Genomic DNA, 27,573 nt, shown 5'->3' on the forward strand with positions numbered 1-27,573 from the left:
AGGATAGATATTAACCTTAATTTAAATCTTTCATAGAATTCACTTGTGAAGCCATCTGCTTCTGGAATTTAATTTGTTGGTAATTTTTTAATTGTTTTAAAAAATTAATATCCTTAATGTATTTTACACAAAATAAGGTCTCAATTCATGATAACTATTATCATTATTAAAATAATAATTTGTATTAAACATGAGAATGCCTGGCACTTTATAGACCTTCAAGGTATAGTGGCATAGTTTCTTTTAAGAGAAGTAATCATAATTTAACATATTACTGAATATAGAACAATGTTTGTACATTTTAGGTACTCAATGAATATATGTTGAAAAAAATGGATTAATGAATATGGCCTGACCAAAAAGTGTGAAAAGGTATTATAACTTCAATGACTTTCCTTATTGTTGATACAGATTCATAGTTGTAATTAATGCAACCTAAAAATACATTTGTCTTTCATTCTCTCCAAATGACCAAAATTCCAACTGAATTAAAAAATTTTTTAAGTTACAAAGCTCTTAATTTTTATGATCCTCTAGTCACACTTTTGGTATTCTTGCTATGCTTGAATAGGATAATACCATAAGAGAAAAATTTTTTAAATATTTCTAATATAGTTCAACATTATACACAGTAATATTATTAAATTTTAATCCCTGTGATTTAAGCTTGATGCTCTCATTGTACAGAAAAGTTATTGAGACACTGAATCTCTCAGTTGGGCTCAGCTTAGCACAACCTGAATCCCTTTATCTTCAAACTCATTCATTCTAGTTACTATTAACACTTAGGCCTCCTCAAAGTCATTTATGCACTCTGGGTCTTAACATAGTCATCTATTAAATGGGAATACTGCTACCTAGCTCATGAGGATTTTTTTTAAGGAAAAAAGTGGCATATATGAAAATATCTTGAAATATACCACTTACATACATAAATGACAACTGTAAAGAGACACAGGGACAGAAATAGAAAGAGTCCAATTCGCTGCTTGCTCAAGCATACTCTAGACAAAAACCAATGTATTTATGCCTAAAACGCAATGATTTGCCTCCGTAATTTGACTGAGTGTTCTGACAGTGACTATTTTATAATGCTTATTTTACTAGAAATCTACCTAGTATGAGAATAAAGTTCTTACATTTTTAACTTGTAACAGGTCAGAGATTAATCTTAATTATGATATTTCTGCACTTAAAGTTTTATTGCCTATTACCAAATTTAAAAATTCAAGTTCATTTTGCTTTATCTGCCTATAGTAAAAACTGAAATTACAGATTTTCCTAAACATATATCACTTGAAAGTTATATTAGAAAATGAGCACAGAGACTGAAAAGTATTCAGAGGACACTGAGTTCTGTAAAATCACTGACCCACATTTTCATAGTTGTTATCCTAGTGCACATGTCTGACAGAGAGTCCCTAGCTATCCAACTTTTCATCTACTTTTCTACTTTATAAGCCAAGATGTCATTTGACACATGTCAAAGTGATGCTAAATATTAGGTATTAGAAGATTGGAAAATTAATATCTATAAAAAGAAAGTAGAAGATCTGGGGTAGTTGAGTCTAAAAAGCAAAATTGATAGAAAAATTATGATCATTAAAATTGGAAAATCTTCTTAAATAACTAAATACTGGAAAAATACTCCTAGCTCCATATTAGGAATGTTCAGAGATGAAAGCAACTTTTTTTTCTTTACCTTAATATGTATAAAATATAGACATGATGATATATTTTTTTTTTACAAATCTGTGCTGTTTGTTAAAAAACGACAAATAGGGATCACTTCCAATTTGATCCATTTCACAAGAATATTGCTTACTTCCAGTATAGACTGTATTTTTACTTTTTTATGTAGACAAATGAAGGAAATGGGGAAATAATTATACTACCATGTACCAAGACCATAATTATGCTCCCTGCCAACTTTTAACAAACCACCAGGAATAAAAACTAATGTTGGGTGAGCAAAAGAGTGTCGAGTAATTTTTCTCGATATTTTCATATATGCCACTTTTTTTCTTAAAAAGAAATCCTCATGAGCCAGGTAACAGTATTCCCATTTAACAGATGACTGTGTTAAGACCCGGAGTGCATAAATGACTTTGAGGAGGCCTAAGTGTTAATAGTAACTACAGTGCATTTATATTGCATTTATAGAATGTCTTCCACTGGAGAGCACAAATTAGTTTTTATTAGCAAAAGATCCTGTAAAGAAAAAGTACTGATCTCTTTGATTTTTTGAGATTTTAAATGTTTCCCAAAGTTTAATCCTTTTAATACATAGAGGGAAGAGAAAAGTTGCTTGTACAATAAGTAAGTTGTGGTTGTACTTAAGATTATGTATGTAGTTTTTAATCTTTCTAGGTTCTAATACTTTAAAGCTATAGGGCATTTTTCCAAAAATAAATGGCTTTATCTTAGTATTAATCTAAAATCATTCTAAGCCAGTTTGTCTTTTAATAAATAGAGCATTTTCTCTGAAGTATTAGCCAGCTGTTCTCTGTTGCTTAAAGTTTCCTGTATTCTTTGTTTTAGAAAACACAATCCTTGATATTTTCCCTATGAAACACACTTACACTGCCATTGTGAGACTTATATTTTATAGAGCATAATAGACTTTTACTGAAACAATTTTTAACTAGTTTAATCACTGTTCATCCAGTGAGTGCTGGAAGTAAAATCTCATGAATGAGAGGACAAATGATCAATTCATAAAGAATTTTACTGAAATACTACAAAGGGAATGTAATATTTGAATGCATATATGGCTAATCTATGTATTTCTAATATTATCTACATTTATTTTTCTTTCTGTTGCTTGGCTAGAGAGACAACAAAATTTAATAGTGTGTGAACTAATATTTCTTTATTTCAGTCTTACTGAACCATAAAAAAAAAATACCATTTGTAAGGTGATGACATTTCCTTAAAGATCTCACTACAACTTTTCACCCATGAGAGAAATGACAGACTAATTTTACCTACTGAATACTAAAATCTGATATTAGTCTTTAAAATCATTCTTTGGAATTATAATTAACTTAGAACCTTTTCTCTAAAAATAAATAATAATCTAATGACTATATTACTGAATATATGAATAATTAAAAATAATGATCAACTAGTCCTAATTTTGTAAATGAGAGGGCATTGATTTGATGTATTTTATTATACGTTGTAGCCTAAGGAAGACTAAACTCTTTGGTTATGGAAGAATGCTATGATATTGTATCTTCCTTACTACTTATGAGCCATTTTACTTTCAGTTCCATATTTCTCTCATAATTCTGAATATTTTGCAAGTCTGATGCTAGGTAATTGGAATATTACTGTAACTTCAATATACAAACCTAAATATAGTTCAAATTTACCCAATCAAGACACAAACTTTGCAGATTATTTGTCCTCCTTTCATTCTGCAATCTACATATTTTTCAGTATCCTAATTTATTTAACAGCAAGGCTGAATGTTATTTTGGGGAAATGGTAGGTAGATTTAAGGAGGTAAGTGAATGTAAGCTTGTAGCATACTTGATGCTTTTGAATTCTGCCATCACTGGGGAAGCACTGAAGGTTTTTGATGAGAATTTGTGTATGTCAGGTATGTTTTAGAATGATTCAATTAATCTCTTAGGTCTCTGTGTTTCATTATTTCTTTGTTCCTTTTTTCCTCTGTCCTTTTCCTATGTTTTTATAAAAAACATATAGTTCATCATAGCCAGCACATCTGTCTCAAATGAAGGAAAAAAGTTTAAAGAGAAAATTTATTGCTGTCTCTACAAAAAATAAAATAAAATTGAATAGCCTGTCCTCAGACTTACCTTATTTTCTCTATTTCTGTAGTGTGAAGAATACTGACATTTAAAGGATTTTAATTTCTTGTGATAATAAATGAACACACTGCCAGAAAGGAGGGCTCTAAAATAATTAAAGGGAGTCATGTCAAGTCTTTCAGGCCCCCATATTAACACACTGTGCATGCTGCTGCTTATTGTTCCAAATGTCAACCTTCTTTTTGATAAGTGTCTTTTGGGAAATGGTTCACTCCATTTCAAAAGCATATAATAAAAAGAGAGGGCTTAGGGCAATATTTAAGCAGTGAAAGAAACACAGGACATTTATGACTAGCTAGGAGGGACTGATTGCCTTTGGCTGTGCCTTGGGAAATTCCCAGGAAATACAGTAAGTTGTGATTACTATTATAAGTTAAAATGATATGAAGCATGCAGAGGAATTTGTTCTTTCCTTATGGGCCATACTGCATTTCATATTCTCAGTGTGCCTTCAGAGTTTACACCAACATCCTCTGTTTCTTACTGAAGTACTAGCAGGAGATGTATTATTGAAAATTGCAGAATAACTTTCAAGAAGGTCTATTTAATAAAATAAAATAAAAATTTAAAGTAGATTTTGTGTAAGAAAACGTGTTTTCATATGCCTCAGTTACATGTATCTCTTAAAACTAGTAATGTATTAAAATTAATGATATCAAAATTTGTACTGCAAATGTTTGTTAAAATATGTTTGGTAAATTTATTGCTGTGTGTGTAACTGTTAGGGGTTCAGTTTATTCTCCTCTGTTCTTGTCCCTGCTGCAACAAAGAATTGAAAGGCAGAGACATAGTAGCCAAGCAGAATGAAAGTTTTATTTGAATACACTACAAGGGAGGAGTGGGCTGAATTCAAGCCAGACAAAGGCAAGAAAGGGAAGCTCATTGAACTCCTGTTCGGCATTGGGCAAATCCCTTGCCAACTCCTAAAGCGAGGGTCTCCTGGAATCCAGTGTCTGCTTGAATCTTCATGGCATGGTAGTTAAGTCCCTATTACCCCAGGATCTGGGGAAGCTGCAGAGCACTGGATGGAGTGAGATTATGTTGCAAGAACTCCCAAATCAAAGAAAGGAGATTTTCAGACAAGCTACTAAAGAGCTCGATCATACAGCTGCAGTCCTGTCCAGATCACCCAGACGACAGGAACTTGCAAGCCCAAATCAGAGCTCTCAGCAGCCCCTCCCTACTTATCTGGAGTAGAATAGACAGTGACACACTCAAAGAGAGGGGAATGCAGGCAGCCTCAGAGAAGAGGCCCACTTAAGGGTTTAGGGTCTTCTATAGGACTTTTTGAGTAAGAATCAGGATAAGGTATGATGTATACAGGTGATTCATAATTCCTTTGAAGTTTTGTCTTTAGAATAGGGCTATTTAGGTAACTGTTGGTCCAGATCCCAACATTCTTTGTCTACATAGGTTTATTTACACTTGGAGGCCTTTCTTCTGACCTGGTTACAAAGTTGCTTGATTAAGGGGCTGGAAGAAAAGGAAGAATAGCATATAGGTTAAATTAAAGAATAAGCTGGGCTTTTTTGCAGGCTAAATAGATTTTACAATGGCATAATCTAATTGGTACAATAAAGACAGGCTGTGCTTGGATACTTTCATTATCTAGGGAATATCTGGAAATTCCAAGTCACTTTTGGCCTTTGAAACTTCAACTAATTAACTCTTTAACTCAGTGAGTCCTTTCTGGCTCTCCGCTTTTACCTGGTTAACTTTTTGGGTCCCTTTTAGTGGGCTCCACTGTCCTTATTCTCCCTCCACCTGTTCATGTCTATTTTTCTGTCTAACATAACTATGGTAAATAGTGTTAGACGTAGGTAGAAAAAAAAGAATGGCATTATTTAATTTTCTCAGTGCATTTTCACAGTGGTTATTTCCTTAAAAGAAATAGAAAGGTTTAGCTCCAGTTAACATTATTCGGAGGCTGTAAGATGTGATTCATCAACTCACAGGTTTTCATTTCCAAGTTTCTACCCTGTAGTTGAGAAAAAAAGGAAAGGATGTCACAGATTCCTGTTACTTTTTATTTTGTTCATTAAAAATAATTATTTCCTTTTCCCTTTCTAGTAGTTAAGAGATCTAAAACCAAATCCTACTTAGAATTGTCTTAGTTTAACTGCATTACCTTTCAAAACCAAAGCACAGCAGAAAAATTATTCTTGAAATGAGGTCTGAAATGCTAACAGTAGATATTCAGCCTATTTATCACTATTTTTTGGTCATGTAAATATAAAAAACTGGGGACAAGAAAGTACACTCTATTTAAAGGCAGTTTTACCTTGCAAGTTCTGTACACTGCCTAGTTTGATTAATGAGCAAGTAACTGTATCACTGTATGTCATCCAAGGTGGTAGATCAAGGGCATGCCTTGGCTAGGTCTGTGGTCCAAGAAGGATTTTTAAAGAGATAATTTAATATGCTCAATTTGGGTGCTTTAATGAAGGTTTAAAATAAATATCAAAGCAAGAATCTAAGCACAAAAGTAATGAAGTAATTTTTTTTATAATTTAGGTCCCTAAGATGCAAATACTTGAATAGTTTCCAATTTCAAGGAATTGCCAAGCATTTTGCAATCTACATATGTCCTGAACTATTAACCCATCTTTGTTAATTAGTCCTTGAAGGTAGTTCTGATTGATATATAAACTTGAAACATTATTCTTAAAAGTTTAAATAGGAATTCCACCAAAGAGCATGAAGGAATGTAAGAATATTGATGGATTTATCAGAAATGTATTTTTAAAATTATTTATTTATTTTTGTATCTTTGTATCATTAATATACAATTATATGAGCAACATTGTAGTTACTAGATTTACCCCATTATCAAGTCCCCACCATATACCCCATTACAGTCACTGTCCATCAGCATAGTAAGATGCTATAGCATCACTACTGGTCTTCTCTGTGCTATACTGCCTTCCCCTTGCCCCCGCCCTACATTATGTATGCTGATCATAATGCCCCTATTCCCCTTCTCCCTCCCTTCCCACCCATCCCCCAACCCCTTTCCCTTTGGTAACTATTAGTCCATTCTTGGATTCTGTGAGTCTGCTGCTGTTTTGTTCCTTCAGGTTTTGCTTTGTTCTTATGCTCCACGGATGAATGAAATCATTTGCTACTTGTCTTTCTCTGCCTGGCTTATTTCACCGAGCATTCATCAGAAATATTTTGTTATCATTTAAAATCAATTATTCTGCAACAGTTAAAAAGGTTACATTAACTAAATCCTAGTTCCGTATGTATACACACACACACACACACACACACACACACACACATATATACTGTGATAGGACAATAGGACAAAGGTCAAATTTTCTTTCATTTGTGATTTTTTAAGAAGTTAATCATTCTTGTATAAATGATAGTCTTAAACAAATCTATTTTCTTGAACTAATTGTTTTTTAAACTACTTCCTTAAAGAGAAATTTAACTTTAAGAGGACCTAAGATAATGGCAATTAAAATACTAGCTTTCTAAAAATTTCATACCTCCTTAGTTTCTAGTTATGCAATTTTAAATAATTTCTTACTTTTTAATCTCTTATCTGCATTTCTGAGATTCAAAAAACAAATAAGAAAATAAAGTCCTCTAAAAACCCAAAGTTTTTCTGACTTATTTGGTAACCAAACCTGACCTGATCTAAACTGATATGAAGCTATTTATAATTTTGTTAAATCATAGTGGGATTATCATAGTTTTGCTTTAGAAATATTAATGTCTTTGATTATTCAGCCCTAGACTTAGCTAGGGGTGTTATTTTATAAATTCTGAATAATTCTGAACTCTGAAAAAACTTGGCCCAAGGCTTTTGAATAAGAATATTCCTATATTCATACTTCTCTTCCTTGTCTGGCACTGTTTTAGTTTTTTGGTGTGTGCTCCTGGGGCCAGTGAATAAGTTCTGAATTCTTATTCAATCATAGTTGAGATGTTAACATTTTCTCAAGTAAAAATGAGGTTGGCTCTTATCCCAACCAGATTTTATATTATTCTCTGCTACCTCTATGTTCTGAACTATGTCTACAATCTGTTTTTACTAAATGCTTCCAGAGGAATAGGAAGTTATTATAGAAGTTCATCATTTTTTTGTTTGTGTGTCCTTCTTAAAGCACTCATTGCCTTTCTTTTATGAATTTCTGCTTTTCATATTTTTTCCCATATTCCAAAATCTTCTGTTTAATTTCAGGTCTTATTTGTAACTAAAATGGTTTATAGTGAAAATCATCATATCCACATTATTCACAGAACAGCCTCTAAGTGTGTGGCTCTGTCCTCATATTCACCTTGGTCACAGAGTCTCAGCTTAGAGTAAGTAAAACCCTGGATTTTGGGAGCCAGAGGAATTCAGCTCAAGGCTGCCTCTTCCATATCCTGGCTTTGTAACCAGAGAAATTGATTTTACTACTTCTTCCTCTTCCCCATTTGTGGTAGTAATGGGAAAGATATCATATCATGTGATACTGTGTGTGTCAGATAATTTTGTCATTTCTAATATAGCAATATATATGAAATAACTACATGGTGTGCTATAAAGCACTGTAAAAAATATTAGTTAAATAAGTGTAATGATATCCATAAACTATACTGTCTGTGTGGGGGGAAAAAGTCCAGGGGAGAAGTAGTTCTTTGCTGGATATACTGAGCTACAATTAAATTGAACACTGCTGTGTTCTTTCTCGAGCCTTGGATGAGTAAGTTCAGTACTTTGATTTGAACATATTATTACTAATTATTTAATTATTGCTAATTGTTGCTCAATTTATAGTCTCAAATTATAGATGGAATTTTTAATAAACTTTTTAGAGAGAAAATAGGTTAGAAAGAAAATTATATGGGTGAGCCAGAGAATCTCGGCTTATTCATCATGGCCTCCTAAATATTTTCTTTTAACTGGTTCTAAATTGCTTATGCTAAGCAGTTTTCCTATGCACAGTGTTTTTTTTCTAACAATGCTGTCTTCTTATGGTAATATCTGATAATTTGTTATCCCAACCCAAGTATTACTTGACAAAAATTAAAAGTAGTAATGTTTGCTCTACTTTGTTCTTAATTTATACGTATATATTAGTTTATAAAGTGAGGGCCCAGTAAATGAAGATTTTAGTCTTGGATTTGGAATTTCATTAAAAATAACTTTGTCTATATTTCATTTTTATTCTGACACTTGATGGCATTTTTAACTGTAAAAGGTTCTAGTGAGTTACAGCTACTAGGGAAGGCAATTCAGCAGTTTCTTACAAAATTAAACTTACTATACAACCTAGTATTCACTCTCCTGGGTATGTCCCCAAGTAAGTTGAAAATTTACGTCCATGCAAACGCCTACATAGGTGTTTTTAGCAACTCTGTTAATAACTGACAAAATGTGGAAGCAACCAAGAGGCTCTTCAGTAGGTGAACGGATATTGTGGTACATCCAGACAATGGAGTATTACTCAGTGCTAAAAAGAAATGAGCTATCACACCGTGATAGTTCTTCCATTAAACATGGAGTAACACTAAAGGCATATTACTAAATGAAAGAAGGCAATTTGAAAAGGCTCTATACTGTATGACCCCAACTACATGACATTCTGGAATAAGGCAAAAATATGAGAGAGTAAAAAGACCAGTGGTTGTTAAGGGTTGGCAAGGAGGGAGAGATGAATAGGCAGAGCACAGATGATTTTTAGGACAGTGAAAATACTCTATGATATTATAATGGCAGATATATGTCATGGTAATTTTGTCAAAATTCACTGAATGCCAACACTAAGTGTGAACCCTAAGGTAAGCTATGGACCCTGGGTGATAATAATGTGTCAATGTAGGTTCATCAGTTGTAACAAATGTATCACTTTGGTATAGGATGCTGATAATGGGCAAGGATTTGCATGTGTGGGAACAGCTAATATAGGGGAAATCTGTACCTTCCACTCAATTTTGCTATGAATCTAAAACTGCACCAAAAAAATGAAGTCTGTTTTTTAAAAACACAATTGCATTCAGTATAAACATACAACTAAATTAAATGACTCTGAGAAGTATAATGAAAAATATCAAAACACAGCAGAGTATCACTTGTACAAGGTTCAGTGAAGGGAAACTTCATTGACACAGAAATAGGTAACTTGAACAGTTGTGCTCAGAAGAGACAACCCAGAACATGCAAATACACTGTACATCATCAGGTCCCTCGTTGGAATGGAAGAAGTATCCTGAAATAAGTTGCTTGGAGCCAATTAGATAAAAACTTAAAACCAAGGTATTCTGCCTCAGAATTCTATTAAGCTAGTCTGGATTTACCTAACTGTGAATGTCCCCAACAATTAACACAAAAACTAGAAATTACAGAAATTAAAAGACTATCTTCCCATCAGGGAACATCTAAAATATTATTTTCCTATATTTTACATTTTGTTCCATTGGCTTTTTCCTGAATTTTTGTAGGGATGAATTTGAATATACATCTTTCTCTATACCTAATAAGATGAGTCCTAATATACTGCAAGCCTTAGAAATATTTTTCTAATAAATAGGAAAATTAATGTGATTTTTAGTGTCTGTTCTGAGATTCAATAATACAGATTTAAAGAACAAATTTTAATGTCACTGTTTTTTTAGTGCTTTTGTTACTTGGACTTGAATCCTTAGAATTAAAAATTCTAAAAAGTAAAGGAAAAACAATTTCTCACAAACAGTGAATCTTTGCTACAAATAATGATGATTTTTAAAAAAACTGAACTGGCATAGTAAATAATAATTTTGCCCTCTGGAGTCAAACCTATGTTTGCATGTCTTAGTTTAGGATCTGCCAGATTTAGGTAAATCTCTCTTGGATTCCTTTCCATCTGAGTAACATAGATACGACTTTATTATATCTCAAATGCAAAATTGGGATAGTCTCTTATGTTACCTATCCTGACTTCTGCCCTTGGCCTCAAGGTGGGAAACAACAGTGTATTCAAGATTTTGGCTTGCATTGTTCAATACTTGGGATTGAATGACTGATGGGGTTAGTGCTAACAGTCTACACTTGAGCCTCTCTACCAAGTTTCTGGAGTGCTGAGCCTTCTTCAAATGTACTCATAAATCTCTAGCCAGTGCAAAATGTACTTAAACCTATCCCAGGCAGATCCCAACAGACCATAGACAAAAGGATACACTTTTTCCTAGACAGATTTAGAGATACAAACGTATCTTTAGAAAAAGAAAATTTAAGCAGGGGATTTGCACATCTTATTTTCCATCCCTCAAGGAAAGTGTGCAGATATTTTACAAGATAAGTTTCCCCTTTGGTATACTTTTATAGGAACCAACCCTGTAATACTAGTGTTTGCTACTTTGAATAAAAGGAAAATTCATTGAACAGCAGCCATAGGGGTGATTTTGTGGATCCCTCATTTTAATTATTTAACTAGCCTTGAAAAAGTGATAGTTTCTTCACTGATTCTCACTTAAGTGAGTCTAAAGTTACTTAATCAGTTCTAAAGAGAGTTTTTCTCATCAGAGAAAATGGGAAGAATAATAAATAAAAGTAAAAAATTGTAAATACTTCAGGGACTCTTGTGGGAACTAAATGAGATAATGCTTTCCATGAGCTAAGCATGGAAGTTCCACAGAGGAAATGTTCAGTAAAAATTATTCATTTTCAAATATGCTTACTTTTTGTAAGTTATTGTATTTATAATGAACTATTGATTTTCACAGTGATCTACATTTACCTAATATTTTAGAACTTCTCCTATAGTATATTACAGGTAATTTTGTGACAGATCAGTGTCAGGAATGAAAGCGTACAATTTGAATCACAGTATGTGTTTGTACAGAGCTTTGTGAACTAGAGGGAGATAGCAAGTATTCAGAATGTAGTTGTCCTAACGATGTCTGTCATGCACAATTAGTATCTTTACTTCATAACTGTTTTGTTCCATTTGATTATGCTTTACTTCAATGGTTAACTTTATGATGCACAGATAATGGCCCCTTTTTTGAGGTCATTTTTTTGTTTTGCATAGTGTTAGAGGTAGAAAAAGAAAAGAGCAATTGCTTATAGTTGAAGACTTTGAGAAAATGCATCAGCTAAGGAACTGGTGCAAGGGAACCTACTTTCTAAGGAGGCCACTTCATAAATATCATGTGTGTTCTATTTTTCACGAAACTCCTTTCTTGTCAAATTTAAATGTTCCCATCTTTTGCTGTTATTTTGGTTTTATTTTCTTCTATAGGTGCATTTTATTTTGCTCTTAATTTCCTGCAGATGTTATTTTAATATACATGTCTGCCAAATACAGTAACTCAAAAACCTTACTTAATAAAATCCTCTTAAGCTGTCTTTATTTATTTTATATTTCTCTTCACTTTCTTCATTCACTTCTCCACCATTTTCTACTGTTACCAATGACCAGTTGCTCCAAAAAAAAAAAAAAAATGTGTTTTATTTACAGGGCACAGCTTATGGAAGTGCTCCTGTACCTTTTCGCAGACAATTATGTGAGTCTCTTAAATTCAGCTCTGTGTTGTAAACATGATTATGTGTTCTGTGCTGTAGCATGGCATGCTGACTGAGACCAAATGCCGTAAGGTCAATATGCAATTCCCTATGTTGTATATTACCTACAGTGTGTTTGTAGCAAATGGTTCCCTTTGCCTCTTCCTTATCTGTTTGTCATTATCCAGCCCATTTAACAAAACTGTACTGCAATGTGGCAAAGTGTGTTGAGGCTTCAATAATGGCTCAAAGTCTGGGGCAAAGATAGACATGGCTCTATGAATTTTCATGTAACAACAATGATAATACTTTCTCTGTCAAATCAGTAAAATTTCTTAAATCCTAACTTCTTTTACATACTTGCTCAAAGAGCTCTTATGTCATACAAACTGTGTTTTTGCCACACAACTGAGATCTTTTTCTTTGAAAAGGAAATTTGTTGAAAAAGATATTCCTTCTAGTGAATTTAAAGAAAACTTGACTTTCTAACCACCTTAGTTTTACTTCTAAGTCATCGTATTTAGAAAATTAGAAAATAATTATAAAATTGTGGTAGAATCCCCATATTTTATCTTGCTCAGCTGTATTATGCAACTTGGCAGAGAGTCAGATACTTGCATTTCAGCTCAGGAAATTTCTGTGACAGCTTGTCTGTTCTAGCATAAACTTTGGTCTATGAGATATATATATGTAAATTTAATACGTAGACTCTCCAAAGTGCCATCAGACTTTGAGAAAGAGCTACTTTCATTGCCCATTTCCATCCATGTCTTTTCTCTTTTCCTGCACTAGCATCCATCAGAAAAGCATGGTGTTTACCGCCATTATAGACTGCTGCAGAGATGCACCATGTGATTTTAATTGTTGTACCCAGCAATAAATGCCAAATAGATTCATCTTAATATGATGCTAAAGGTGACTTAAGTGTATAGTCCTGTTTGCATAATGCTTTATCTCCACTATTAGCAGAATAAACATGATTAGATGACATTAACTGAGAAGTATCTGTCAATCAGTTACAAAAATTCAGTGCTTTGTACTGTTAATAAAGCTGCCCAATAAGCAAACAAGAATATGTACTTTACTATCTCCTTTTTAATGAAAGAATGTTAGAAGTTTCGATCCTTATGAATGTGGCAGGAAGAACTGCTAATCTGAGTAGAAGACAGGGTTTAGATATCTTAAATGCAACTCTCCAGTTAAATAATCACCAAATCTTAAATTATCCCTTGCAGTTATTTTTATTAATTTCTCTATCGTTTAACTCTCTAAAGTATACTGAAGGTATGACTTCTTTTATGTAAGTATTTGTTTAGCATTTATTAACAAAAATGTAAAACTTTAGCACAAACTTCAGTGTGATTATAAAATATTTTTATTTGCCTCTTTTTAAAGTAAAAAGTTGTTCTTGTATGTCTAAGTTATATTGCATTGAAGATAGAAGAATATCAATTGTTATGGGCATAGAGAAGATATTGTAACTAGAAACTTTTGGAAAAGTGAGTTCATTATTAATGCCCTGAAATCACAAGTGGAACTATAAAGGATAGGGAAGTATAATCTTCAGTTCAGATTAAATTTACCTCTTACTTAAAATCAAAGTGCATAATATGAAGATAATAATGGGTATTTGAGATTTCAGATCATTAGTTCTGGTTAAATGAGAGTTAATCTTACTAAGAACAGAAAGAAAAATGAGGTGATAGATGGTTTCTCTGAGAATCTAAAATTGAAATTTACCCTGTGCCTCAATATGTAATACCATATAATGGGTGTCACCTTTCTAAACATGTGGTCTTGGAAACAGTGAACTTACAAGATATTAATTTGTAATACTAATTATCACATGTCCTTTGGGTAAAGTACAAATCTTTATGATCTCTGAATTACTTGTTAGTAGAGACTCTATGTATTTACAACTGTGTTTGCAAAGATATGATATTGAAAGAATGAGTGTTTTATTCTACACACAAGCGTAAGAATACTCATATTCATTGTCTTCCTTAATACCCTACTCCCTAAAATCAATACCTATCGATATATACAGTTGATGCCTGATTCTACTATTTTATGTTTGTGACTGTGTCAGAATTAGTTAGTAATACTTCCTTGAGGTTACAATAAACCAAGGTTTTATTCTTGTTTTCTGTACTTAGTATTAAGGACTCCCTTGTTTTAGGCTGTCACTTTACCTATTTCAAAAATATACCCAGTTTAACAATTTTCTTAGGTGATAACCCGAAACAAATTCCAGCAGCAAAGAGGGAGTGCTTAGATGAGAAGATAATTAGAAAGGATATGAATCTACAATGAGGGGATTCACATCTCCACCTTAGGAAACATTATGTAGCTTTTAATTAATAGGCCCACTCAAATATGTCTTTATTTGTTGATAGTTACTTAATTTTAAATTGGAGATAATACGTTAGTTAATATCTTTCACTTTCAGGGAAATGTTTGCAGAATGATTAACTAACTTGGCAAAGGCAGAGTCTTGAAAAATTATTTCAGTGCTGATAGTACATTTTTAATTTAAAAGCTAAAAAGATAGGTTCAATAAACTAATATCTACCAATATATTGACTTCTTGATTTATGGTAGTTTTATTTTTTAAAAATTATAAACAATTTCAGTGAGTGAAGCTCTATCATATACTGGTAAGACTTACACTAAATTTGTATGAATTGAAATATATAATGTTCAAATAATAGTTTGGAAAGATTGGGCCCATAAAGTGCTATCACACCACTTCAAAATATAAGAACTGATTTCACATTTGTTATTGTTTTCTATTTTTGTGACTATAGTAACTACTTTAAGGGTTCCAAGTAATAGAACCATGTATTTCCAACAGACATGGGTCTTGTTATCTTTTTCAAAAGAATATTCTAAAACTTAATAAACTAATTCTAAAACTTAATAAACCACAAATATATTTCTATAGAAAAAATTTGAACATCATATTTCAAAATACCCACAACATTTCAAAACTCACTTGGTTGAAATAAATAAAGGTACATGTTTTCCTTTCATATTCATATGGCTTCATTATTTCCCAATTTATGAAAGAAAGGAGCATGAAATATTTATAAGTAGTCTCTTCAAAAATAGTGACCTAATTTATCTGAGTCTAGTTGAATGTCAACTAGAGTGACATGACTACACATGATAATAATACTGTCTTCCTATTCAGAATCAGATAGCAGTTACCTTTATAACAAAAATAGAACTGAAATTATACATTTAGAAGGGAGTGCATGTACATAAAAATATACCTTTTCATTTCATAAATAAATAGTTGAAAAATTATGCTAAAAGTAAAAGGAAATTATTTTTGCCAGATGTGATTAAGGATTAAATGTTTCCACAGGATTTTGCACATTGTACTTCAATCTGTCCTTGAAGACATAAAAGTATTTATTCTGTGAAATAGCGATCCCTGTTTAATTTACTTTTTGAAAATTTATATATTTTCCAAAGTATGTTTCTCTCTCATTTGTTTTAATTTATCTCCCTTAATTTTCAATCAAGTCTTTTCCTTCTTTTTAGAGCCAAATAGCAATTTTTCAGTTTCAAAATAATTTATCAGCAAGTGATGGAAAACAACAAGTCAACAAGAAAGGCAGAATTGCAAACTGTTTACAATTGTAATTTCAAGGTGAGAAGGAATAATTTTAAGATGCTAGGTAAGAACGGGTTTTTCAAACTAGATTTTCTACTGTGCCTTCTGATTTATTTCCTTTCCTTCTTGATTTATCAGTTTTTTGTCTTTTCCTTTTCCTTTCTGTCTCTATTATCCCACACAATATCTTCACATTATTTATCATCGTATTTCAGGTGTTAACTTTAATTTCACTTGCTTTCTTCATTCTTTACTATGCTGAAAAGCAATAAAGAGTAGACTTCAGAGATAGTAAAGACTGACAAATTTTCCTATCCATCTTTGAAATATACCATCAGAAGGGTTGCTTCAAATTTTGCATGAGTAAAGAGGCTCTGCATTCACAGGGAACAAAGACAATTACATTGTGTCTATAAATTCACAGTTAAATGTACATATCTGAGATTGAGGACACTCCATTCTCCAGAAAAGAACTTTTCGCTCAGAAAGAGAATAGCAAGGAGAAGTTTCAAATGACATGATGAAGTCATTAATATACCACTAGTAGAAGACAAGCTAATACAATAGATTGCTGGAAATTGGAAAAGGTAAAAAAGAAAAATGTCATCTATGTTATAATCCTGTGGATGGAAAATTCTAAGAATTGTCTTTCTTTTGAGACCAAAGCAATGGTTTTACATCTAATTGAGCTTACAATTTTCAGCTACTAAACAGTAAAAGTAAACTAAAAAACTATGCTTAGTACAATAAAAAATATATGTATAAAAGGCATTTCCTTTTTGATAATCACTCTAGGCTATTGAATTTATTTGGATAATGAATATATGTTAAAACATATGTAGATGATTCAGCTTCTGCCATAGAAAGTGGAAAATAGCATGGTTCCCACTTTTATAATGACAGAAAAAGTCCTGGAGAACATGTAAATCCACAACTTTTCTTGAACCATCAGAAAACTAAAGCCACAGGGCAACCAGCTAACCTGAGGTAGAAGTAAAACGACAGGTGTCTTGCAAGAAGAGACCAAATGTAGCAGACATGGTCAGATAGCACTAAGAATTTTGTTAAATTCTGGTTAATGAATTGGTAAGGGTTGAATAGGGATGAGCAAGAGAATATAGATATAATGAGAAGGTACATATATTTATAGACTCTTCTTTACAGACCTCACTGTGGTTGCTCACATAAAGTATTGGTAAAATTCCTGAGAAAGTGCCCATTGAGCTAAAGGTCTAAAGAAGGGAACAGCAGCTGCTGTAAAAAAAGGCACAGAACTCCACCCAGATCTTTCTTCATATTATCAATACAAAACAACCCCCTAAAGTACAGGGGGGAAAGCAAACCACATTGGTGAAAACCCACTGCAGCTAGGGGAAAGGAACAGAAAAAGACCCTTTATTCCTATAGCACAGGGACGGGAATACATGATGCACCTGGAACTACAGCTGCGTAGGAAGGGCAGAGCAATGGGAAAGCCAGTCTGTGAGACCCAGGCACAGAGTGCCTGCCTAAGAGTTCGGCTTAATCAGAGGAGCAGAGAACGCCTTTCTCTGTACCATAGATTAGCAAGCATTGAGTTATAAGTAATAGTGCACTATGGATAGGAATGTTACAGGAGTGTAGAGAGAAAACCTCTCTGAGACACACTGACAAAGAGAGACTGAAGCTGAAAGTGGAACATACATTTAGAAAAACCCTTTGGTAAAACAGTCCCTAACCTAAACACAAGGTATGGTTAGAGAAAAATGAAGCCTGTAGGTAATCATAGCAGCAATGGATTGACCAAACTCCCGTACTAAAGCCCTAGAAGAAGAAATGACTGCCCATCTCCAGGTGTACAATTCATTTACCTAAGTTTCTAACATCCTACACAAAATGTCTGGCTTTCCACAAAAATGTTGAGGCCAAAGAAAAGGAAGAATAGAATGACACATTGCCAAGAGACAAAAGAATCAACAGAATCAGAATCAGATATTATGCAGATGTTGGAAATATCAGAAAGGGGAATTAAAATATTAAAATATATAACTATTTAATATGTTAAATACTCCAATGGATAAGTTTGACATTGTTTGCAAGAACAGATGTGCATTTTCAGCAGAGTGATGGAATTGTAAGACTGAATCAAATAGAAATGTTGGTTATTGAAAGCTCAATAACTGAGATGAAGAATGTCTGTGATGGTCCCATCTGTAGACTCAACAGAACCAAGGAAAGAATCAATGAACTTGAGGATAGTTCAGTATAAATTACCCAAACTGAAATACAAAAGGTAAAATAAAAAAAAATGAAAGAGTAGCAGGGAGGGGAAAAAAAGAATACCCAGGAGCTATGGAACAATATCAAGTGATCTAACTTATGTCAATTGGAATCTCAGTGGGGAAAAATGAGAAAGAACAGTGCGAAGAAAATTTTGAGAAATAATGGCCACAGATTTTCTAACATTAATGGCCTTCATCAAATTATAGATCCAATAAGCTTAAAGACACCAACTCGATATAGAAGAGCAGCAACAAAAAGCACACCCAGGCGCACTACACCCAAACACTGAAAGTCAAAGACAAAGTGGGAAGGTAACCAGAATGGGAAAAATGCACATTGCATTCTGATCAACAAAGATGAGATTTAATAGCACATATCTCATCAAGAACACTTCAAACTACAGCACAGTGAAGTGACATCTTTAAAGTTTTGAAAGAGAAAAAAAACTGGTAACCAAATTCTATAGTCAGTGAACACATCTTCCAAAAACAAATGTGAAATAGACTTCTTCAGAAAAACAAATTCAGAGAAAATTTGTTGCCAGTAGACCTCCATTAAGAGAAATGTTCAGGGAAGAAATGAAGACCACTAGAAATGGAATAAATGAAACTAAAAATAAACTTTGTCTCAAAAAATTATATATAGAAAGATCTGTTCCCTATTTGTATATGATTTATGATGTTATGATTTAATATGTGAACCCCAAGTTAGACTAAATTGTACTTACTACTGAAGTATGATCTTAGTGTGTTCCAGCTGCCCTAACAAGAATACCATTGACTGGGAGGTTTAAACAACAAACGTTTATTTATCACAGTTCCAGAGTCTGGGAAATCCAAGCTTAAGGAGCAAGTAGATTTGGTGTCTGATGAGAACCCACTTTCTGGTTCATAGATGGCTGGTGTCTCAACTGTGTCCTCGCATGGCAGAAGGGCTGAGGGATCCCTCTGGAGTCTCTTTTATAAGAGCATTAATCCCATGCTCTTGTGATTCTGAGGGTTCTGCCCTCATAACCTCATCACCTCCGAAATTCCCTGCCTCCAAATACTATCAAGGATTAGATATCAACATACAAATTTTGAAAGAATACATCCAGTCTACAGCAATCATATTCACAATAATTCTGTAGTTTATGTCTCCTACTTCTGTAATAGTTATTTCATTCATATTTATCTTTCTCTGTGATATGTATGTATTTGTATGTCAGAGTTTTATAATAGGAATTAAAAGTTAATGATGAAGAGGAAACCTTGCACCCCATATGATACAGAGGAGAGAAAGGATCCAGTACTATTAAATTCTGAGTGATCCAGTCATTTGTTTGCTGTTCCAATATTTCTATACCTCAATAACTATGATGTGTATTATCATGTTGTTATAGCTGTATCTTGCCAAAGTTAGCATATTATTGTAATTAAAAAATATTAAAATGTTTGAACTATTTTAACCTAAGTACTAATTTTACATTCTGATATGCATTAACTAAACTTTTTAATTAGTCAAGGGACTTTCACCCATTCTGAGATTATTCTAAAACAGATGACAATATTTCAAGATTGAAAATGAAGTACTGAATTTAATAAATAAGTGGTATTACATGATAATACTCTAATATAGAATAAAGGGCATATCTTGCTTTCATATTTTCCTTTTAAATAATAAGTGAGCTAAGTAAATGAATTAAATTACTGTCTTTAAGAATTAGGAATAATCAGAATACCCTCAGAATTTTTGGAAGTTTTTGTTTATTAAACTAGCATCTCTGTATCAAAGTAGTCTGTTTTTTCCTTTATTTGTTCATATATGTTATCTTATAATTCTATTACCTTCTACATATGACTAAATACCTATAAACACTCACAAGCTCCTCTGGATCCTGCCTTTATTAAAGTTTATAAATAAATCATGAGATCACTAATGACATATAAATAACAGTGTAGAATTAAGGTAACATATTAATGATATGTGTTAGTAAATGTCATTCAGATTTAGTAGTTGAGCCCATTGATATCATGGATTGTGAGTGTGAATTTAATCTGTTACAACTTTTCTTGAAGGTGCAAATAGGTTAAAAGTTTCCAGGTAGAGAGAGAATATAAGAAATGGCCATAGGCTACAATCTGGATTTATAAATGGTCCTAAAGCTTATTTATTCCAGTCCATCCATAACACAAATAAATCCTTAAGAAACCGAGTGATTTATCCAAAGCCCAAGGCTTGGTGACAAAGCCAGCCTTCTAAACCCATTTTATTTTTGTTTCTTCTTCCAACATTCTTTTCTATAATACCTCTATCAAGATAATATCTTGCCCCCACTAAATTCTTTAGAAGTTTTCTTCTTTCTATCAAACTAGGAGATGCGGCCCATGTAACTCTTGAAGGTTGAATAAAAGTTAATCGGCTGAAGAGTGTGAGCAAGAACAAGCCTAGGAGGCTGAAGTAGCATGTGGAGGTGGAGGTGCTTGACAGGAGGCCAGAACACAGCTTCTTTGAGCAGCTGTGCATGACTCACGGGGCTGAAGGATTAGGTACTTGTGCAACTGAAGTATTTCTTTGCAGTACTGGAAAGGGCCAGTTGTTCTTTTACAGCTTAAACTAAATTCGCAACAGGTATTGCTATGTTATTTTCCTTCTTAAAAAAAAATTTAAATTATTTTTGACAAAAGAACTGATTTTTCATTCAAATTTCTTTTATAGTACAAGATTATATTCAAATAAGTACTTTTGGATTCCTTAAATAACTTGTAAACTATTTTAAGTCCCCATTTCTCAATTTGTTTGTGGAATGAACCAAGTATTACTTATGATCTGGTATTTATGTCAAAGAATTAGAGATGATTTAATATGAACGTAGGTCAGAATGGTTTTTGCTTGTTTGTTTTTGCTTCTTAAAGAACAAATAGACCAGGGGATTCTACTCCTTTACCACAGGTCAGGAAATCTCCATTTTAAATCTTCCTTTAAGTGCTAAATGTATTACCCTAAGTAGACCCTAAGAGTGGAAAAAGTCTCATTACTATTAAAGCAATCATAATGTTACATGTAAGTATCACATATTTTGATAATTTAAAATAATAGTTAAATAAAATGACTTCATTTGTCATCACACATATCATCTCTGGGTGAGTGTTTGGTATCCTTCAGTCTGCTAAGAGTCCTACTGACAAACACTGCATTTGTACTCAAATGTCTTCATGTTTGCCTAAAACAGTCAACGTGTCAAATGTATCCCTTAATTTGTTCACATCATTTATTGGTTTATAGCATGTAGACCTGGGATATTGCCCAGCCCTTAACAAGGAAAATATACATCTTTTATAAAAACATAATGAAACATCCTCCAAGAGGCATAAACTATTGAAATTACGATTGGCTTCTGGAAACTGAAATCAATACATGATAGATCTGGGTCTACATATGCAGATTCCTTTAAAGTGGAAAAATCTGATATGACACTTAACATGTAGTTGTATTAGGCCTCAACATTATAGTATCTCAGGAAAGCAGACATTGTCAATCATAAGTGGAAGGCTTGGTAGTCATTAAAACAGACATCCCCCCAAAAAAAATTACCAAAGAGGTCAAGCATTCAAGTACCTTGTCATGCACAATCCGGGAAACACTTGAATTGTTGATCCTAGCAGTAGGTATAATTTACTGTGGAAGTAGACACATGAGTTAAGTTAGCTCAGTGGTTGAACATTTTTCTTGTCTGTATCATTCCCTTCTCCACTGATGCTCTTCTCACCAGGATCTGTGATCTGCTTTCCCACGTGACATCTCCGGAAGGAACATATGGCTGGGATCAGGAGCCTTAAGCATCTGGTTCCCTTAGCAGTAACAATTCAAATTGTAAATCAATAAATTGACATTGAATTTTACACAGCTTTCACACGTACACTTGTTCCATAAAAAAATCACTTCATTATTGATTTGTTTTCAAATCTGAAAGACTAAATATACAACTTTAGAAGACTGAAAATGCATTGAGGAAAGGTTTTGTGTGAGACTCCCACAGAGTCTCCACATTTTCCAGGGGTCGCTCTTATCACCACTCCCCTGGCTACCCTCTTCCCACAACTCTTGCTGTCTGGCCAAGTCTCATTTAGAACAATGTTGTGAACATCTATAAATGGGACTTTCATTAATGTTTTTTTTTGGTGGACTTTATAACATTAGGAAAATTGGTTGGTATAAAGATGTATAGAACCTACGTGACTGAGAAACTTTTGTTATTATTAATCTCTAGTCAAATATTGAAGTAAATCCCTATATTCAGTCAAGAATTTTTGCTCACAGTAGCATTTTTATCTATGAAGTATAAGTTAATATTAGTATGAAATTAATAAGACATTATTTTAGTCTGTAAAGCCATCGGTTTTGTTTCAGTTTACATAGGAAAGGAAAAAAATAATTCATTATAAATAAATATGCATTGGACATTGAAATTCTATCATAAAAAGTTACATTTGAATCCATTTACTGCATGTTTTGGAGTAGTTCTGAGTTTTATAGCCTCTATCTCTTTAAAATTTTGTTTCCTGCAAGATACGATTTAAATTAGAAAATGTAATACACAATTAGCATTTTCTGCCAAATTTTTGTTTACTGTTAATGAAAGTGTGTTTTTTTTTCTCTTATGTAGAAGGATAGCCAAAAGAGGCAAAATATTAAAAATAATAACAAAAGATAATGTGGGGTCAGGTGCCAAGATTGAAAAGCTTTTAAAAATTGCATGCTTTTTTCAATCCCTAAACATTTAAGAACAGAATTATTTTTCAAATTATGAGCTCTTAAAGATTTCCTCTGGCCCTTCAGGAATGAGGAGTTTGGAGTCCTTTCCCTTGTCTTTCCATTCCTCCAGTCTGCACTTCATGTTGAGGTTTGGGTGGGCAGCTCTGATGGAAGGGTCAAGAAGGCAAATCTTCAGGGAAGATGAAAATTGTCTGTCTGCCCTACTGATATTACAGGAGACTTAAAGGTGCTGTGTAATTCCTTTATGACTAATATTCACTGCATCTAATTAAATTTTCTCATCATGCTGGTTTCTTAATCATCAGCAATACAGGAAATATACATGAAAACTGCCTTTTAATGAACTGTAGTTTATGTAAATTTACATAAATTATATTTATACTCCTTGCTAAGACAAGGATATTTTAGAAATATTCTTTTGGAAAATTTCAGTAGAGACTCTTCCTGAGAGGCTGTCAGGAGGGAAAGGAATGTGTTTGAGTGCCACTGGGTATCAGACACCAGGTTAAGTGGTTTATTTAAGTTATCTAGTTTTCTTGACTCATCTGAAAAGTGGGCATTAGCCCCATTTTTAAGTGAGAAATCTAACTCTCTCAGTGACTATCTGCCTGTATTAGTGTCCTAGGACTGCATAACAAATTATCACAAAGTTGGTATTTGAAAACAACAGACATGATTCTCTCACAGGTCTGAAGCTCAGAAATCTGAAATCAAGATGTCGGCAGGGTTGCTTCCTTCTGGAGGTTTAAAGGGGAGTCTGTTTCATGCCCATCTCCTAGCTTCTAGTGGCTGCTGGCATTGTTATTTCTTAGCTTATGGCCTCTTCACTCCAATCTCTCTGCCTCTATTTTTATATGGTGTTCCCTCTGTGTGCCCCTGTCATTTATTTTTCTTTCTCTTATAAGGACCTTGGATTTAGGGCCCTCTCTAAATGCAAGATGATGCCATGTCATCTCAAAATTATTAATTTAATTATATCTATAAAGATCCTATTTCCAAATAAGGTCACATAAGAACTGGGGGTTACCACTTGGAAATATATTTTGAAAGGGACTGTTCAGCCTACTACAATGTGAAATGGCACAGTCAGAATTCAAATTGTGTTGTTCTCATTTTGGAGTACAAATGCTTTCATTGTTCTACACCAACTCAATAGTAATAAACATAGCCCAGGTTCCATATTTGGCACAAGATGATACTCTTAACAAAATGACTAAAACACACTCCGTGCTTTAAGGCACTTACTAGTGAAATACGGCTCACTCTTTAATTTCCAAAGAACTAACAATGCCATTTCACAGTAATTACAGTGAGAAAATATAATTTAAGCTGCCAAATGAAATATATTACCATATATTACCCCCTTTTGGTTAAGTATGTTTTCTTTATTGCTTATCATTTAGAAATTAGCAAACTGAGAAAAGTCAGATACAGTAGATGTTCATAATTGTAAGAATTAAATAGCACTTTGAAATTTCTTGTATCAGAAAGTTTATTAGAAATTAGAAATATTAACATATATTAAGTTAATGAAATACTAACTTTGTAATGGGAAATAAAATATTAACTATTATTAAATAAAAATCACCATAAAAATTTTGGGTAATAAACCTCATTAGAGAATATAGCAGAAAATTATTCTATGATCTAAAAGGTTGTATGGTGTTTGTTTCCGAAATGTTAATATTAAATTACTGAAATCTGGGAAACTAAATATTTTGAAATATTAGAAAACCAGTTATTTCTTATGAAGAGCAACAGTTATCTTAGAAGAATAGTTGTCTAATAGTTAATAAAAATATATTTATATTCATAAATATTGCATGCAATCAGAAATCTCTAGGCTTACATTTCTTGTTAATGCTTTTTTTTTTTTCATTATTTTAAGGAAGAGAGTGACTCATCAGTGATAGTGTCAGTTTTCCTCTTTTCTTTTGTGTTAAGTATCAGATCATGAATCAGCCAGCCTGTGTTTTTACACACATCACAGTAATTGGGTATAAATAGCTGGCTTTAAAAGCCACTTGAGTATGTTTCATATTAAGGTATTTTATAGAAAAAAAATCTCAAAAGAAAATACTGTATGTAACCTAGTGATTTTATAATAATTAAATGTAGACTTATGTCTGTAAATATATCATACTCTCAAAGTATTTGCATGACAATATGGCTTTTAAAAATGAGATACTGAAGTAGTCCTTCAAAGCCTTCATTTGAAATCAAGTATGAAGTTACACACATTTCAACAAACTTGAAAGCTGAAAAGATGACTGAATCTGACAAACAGACTCCATGTAGATTTTGGAAGAGGAAGCATAGGAGTAAGGATGGGGAATGAGGCATGCAGAATAAGGAGGAAAACAGATACAGGAAACTCGGAGTTGAAATCTTTAACTTATTCCTTATATTTACCTCTGTAAAGATAAATGCTTCCACTTGCTGTTTCCTTCCACATTTCCGTCCACCTCCCTTCCTTCATATTGCTACCCTTCAATTTACTTTCTTCTCTTACCCCCATTCCTTCTCTCTCCACATGGCATAGTGACCCTTAGGCTTATACTTAGAAGACAATATTCAGTAAGTCAAAGACTTTTCTGTACTTAATTCTTAGGATTTTTCTAGGTTTTCTTTCCTTGGTTGATTAAAAACAGATCAGTCTAGCCAAGTGGCTAACAGGTAATCTGTAGACTCAATAGACAAAAGAGTGAAAAAATAATAATTTTTTGAAATTCCTTATCTGATGGTGATTCAGAAATAGGCCTTTCCTTCCTGTTTCATTCCTATTTTCTTCGGCAATTAGAATCTCTGTTTATCAAATTTATTGTCATGATCTCTTTTGCTCAGTCCTGAGATGTTTATCATTACACCTGGGAAATCACCAGTTCAAGGGGGTGGTGAGAAATAAGTAAATTATCAGTTATTGTCCCGCATATTCAGCTACAAATAGAAACATAAATGCTGTAAAATGGAGGGTCAACTTACCTGGCTTGGGCATTTGCATATTCTTTAAAAGGAACCTCTATTTGAGGTGCCTGAAGAGTGATAGAAATGACTCTTTTATCTTTCACAAATTGTAAGTTTCCTTCACAATAAATCTTACACAAAAGAAGGCAGATTTCTGTTTACATTTATACCTTTGATTCATTTATTCAGTAGTTTTTTAATGTATAATTCAGAATGCAATTGGATCTTTATATAAGACACTAAAATCTAATTTGACTTTAATTAGTAAGTTGAAGAATTTGATAGGGCAATTTTGAATAAAATATCTTAGAGCTATGTAAAAATAGGAAATAATGAATCTACATATAGTGATTTCTGCTTTAATGATTCTTATAAGGAAAATCTTTAATATATTACTGCAAAGTAAATTTACTCTAATTAAAATGCTTAGACTTTAATATTATTAAAAATACACTATAGATCAATTATATATACTTCATTCTATTTGTGACATTAATAGCCATATGGCTAATTCTCTAATTTATTATAATTGTATTTGTATCCTTACTTTCTAAATGAGAAAAACTAAAGAAATCATTATTCCAAATTTGGAATTGAGGCATAATAGTTTGACCACTAAGTTATCTTCAAATAATCCAAAATAACATTGAGTTTTGTTAAATACCACTATAGACAGTAATATTGAATAGTGTCTGAATCTCCATTTTTGATTGCTCTGATTCAATTCAGTTCTATTTTTTCTCTTATGTAGCAAAAAAAAAAGAAACAATATGCAAAAAATAATCCAATTATTTCAATGTATACACTACTAAAAATATTTATTAGGATATTTAGCTATCCCCACTTCTAAAAAGGAGAGAATTGGGTTTGCATAATTCTCAATAACACAATCCCCCATTTTTACATATGAGGAAACCGAAACAGAGAGAATTCAAATAACTTACTCATAATTACATAGCCAATTATTCATGGTTATGGCATTTCCCATGTACTTTGTTTCAAGTTAAATGTATAACACATTTTAAAATGAAGCAATCATTAGTCAAGAGTATGAAAAGTATAGGAATAGATGGTTTTATATACCTGAGATTCACATTGATTATGGTTTAGGTTTTCTGGTAGCCAAAAGTATTTGTATTTAAGTGATACAAATACCCCCTCTGCACCCCACAGTAAAAAATCTGCATGTAAGTTTGGACTCTACACGATTTTAACTACTAATAGCCTACTGTTGACTGGAAGTTTATAAATAACATAAACTGTCAATTAACACAGAGTTTGTATGCTGTATTTCTTTCTTCTTTTTTTTCCCCTTACCAATTTGAATGTTTTGTCTGATCACTGTGGCTAGGACAAGCAGTTACTATGATGAATAAAAGTGATGAGAGTGGACATCCTTGCCTTGTTCATGATCTTAGAGAAAAAGCTTTCAGCTTTTCACTATTAAATATGATGTTGATTATGGGTTTGTCATATACAGCCTTTATTATGCTGAGGTACATACCCTCTGCACTCATTTTGTTGAGAGTTTTTATCATGAATGAATGTTGAATTTTATCAAATTTATTTTTAGCATCTATTGAGATGATCATGTGGTTTGTATGCTTCTTATGTTACTATGGTGTGTGATATTGATTGATTTATGAATATTG

The 27,573-nt window shown here is 32.7% G+C and overlaps 1 protein-coding gene and 1 long non-coding RNA gene across 5 annotated transcripts in view; one reads left to right on the top strand and one right to left on the bottom strand.

Moving 5' to 3' along the window:
• CCSER1 (coiled-coil serine rich protein 1) overlaps positions 1–27,573 on the top strand; it is a 1,396,684-nt gene that overhangs the window by 1,103,861 nt on the left and 265,250 nt on the right. Inside the window, exon 11 of one of the 4 annotated variants that reach the window (XM_057502446.1) lies at positions 12,275–12,320. The exons of the other annotated variants lie outside the window; for them this stretch is intronic. Coding sequence (XP_057358429.1) covers positions 12,275–12,320 — 46 coding nt within the window. The remainder of the gene's footprint in view (positions 1–12,274; positions 12,321–27,573) is intronic. 4 annotated transcript variants of the gene reach the window in all.
• The window catches only part of LOC130683809 (uncharacterized), a 52,447-nt gene continuing 44,924 nt past the window's right edge, over positions 20,051–27,573 (bottom strand). Inside the window, exon 4 of the long non-coding RNA XR_008997800.1 lies at positions 20,051–21,859. This is a non-coding gene — a long non-coding RNA (uncharacterized LOC130683809). The remainder of the gene's footprint in view (positions 21,860–27,573) is intronic.

This window comes from Manis pentadactyla, chromosome 5 (assembly GCF_030020395.1).
Source record: "Manis pentadactyla isolate mManPen7 chromosome 5, mManPen7.hap1, whole genome shotgun sequence".
Taxonomy (NCBI): Eukaryota; Metazoa; Chordata; class Mammalia; order Pholidota; family Manidae; genus Manis; species Manis pentadactyla.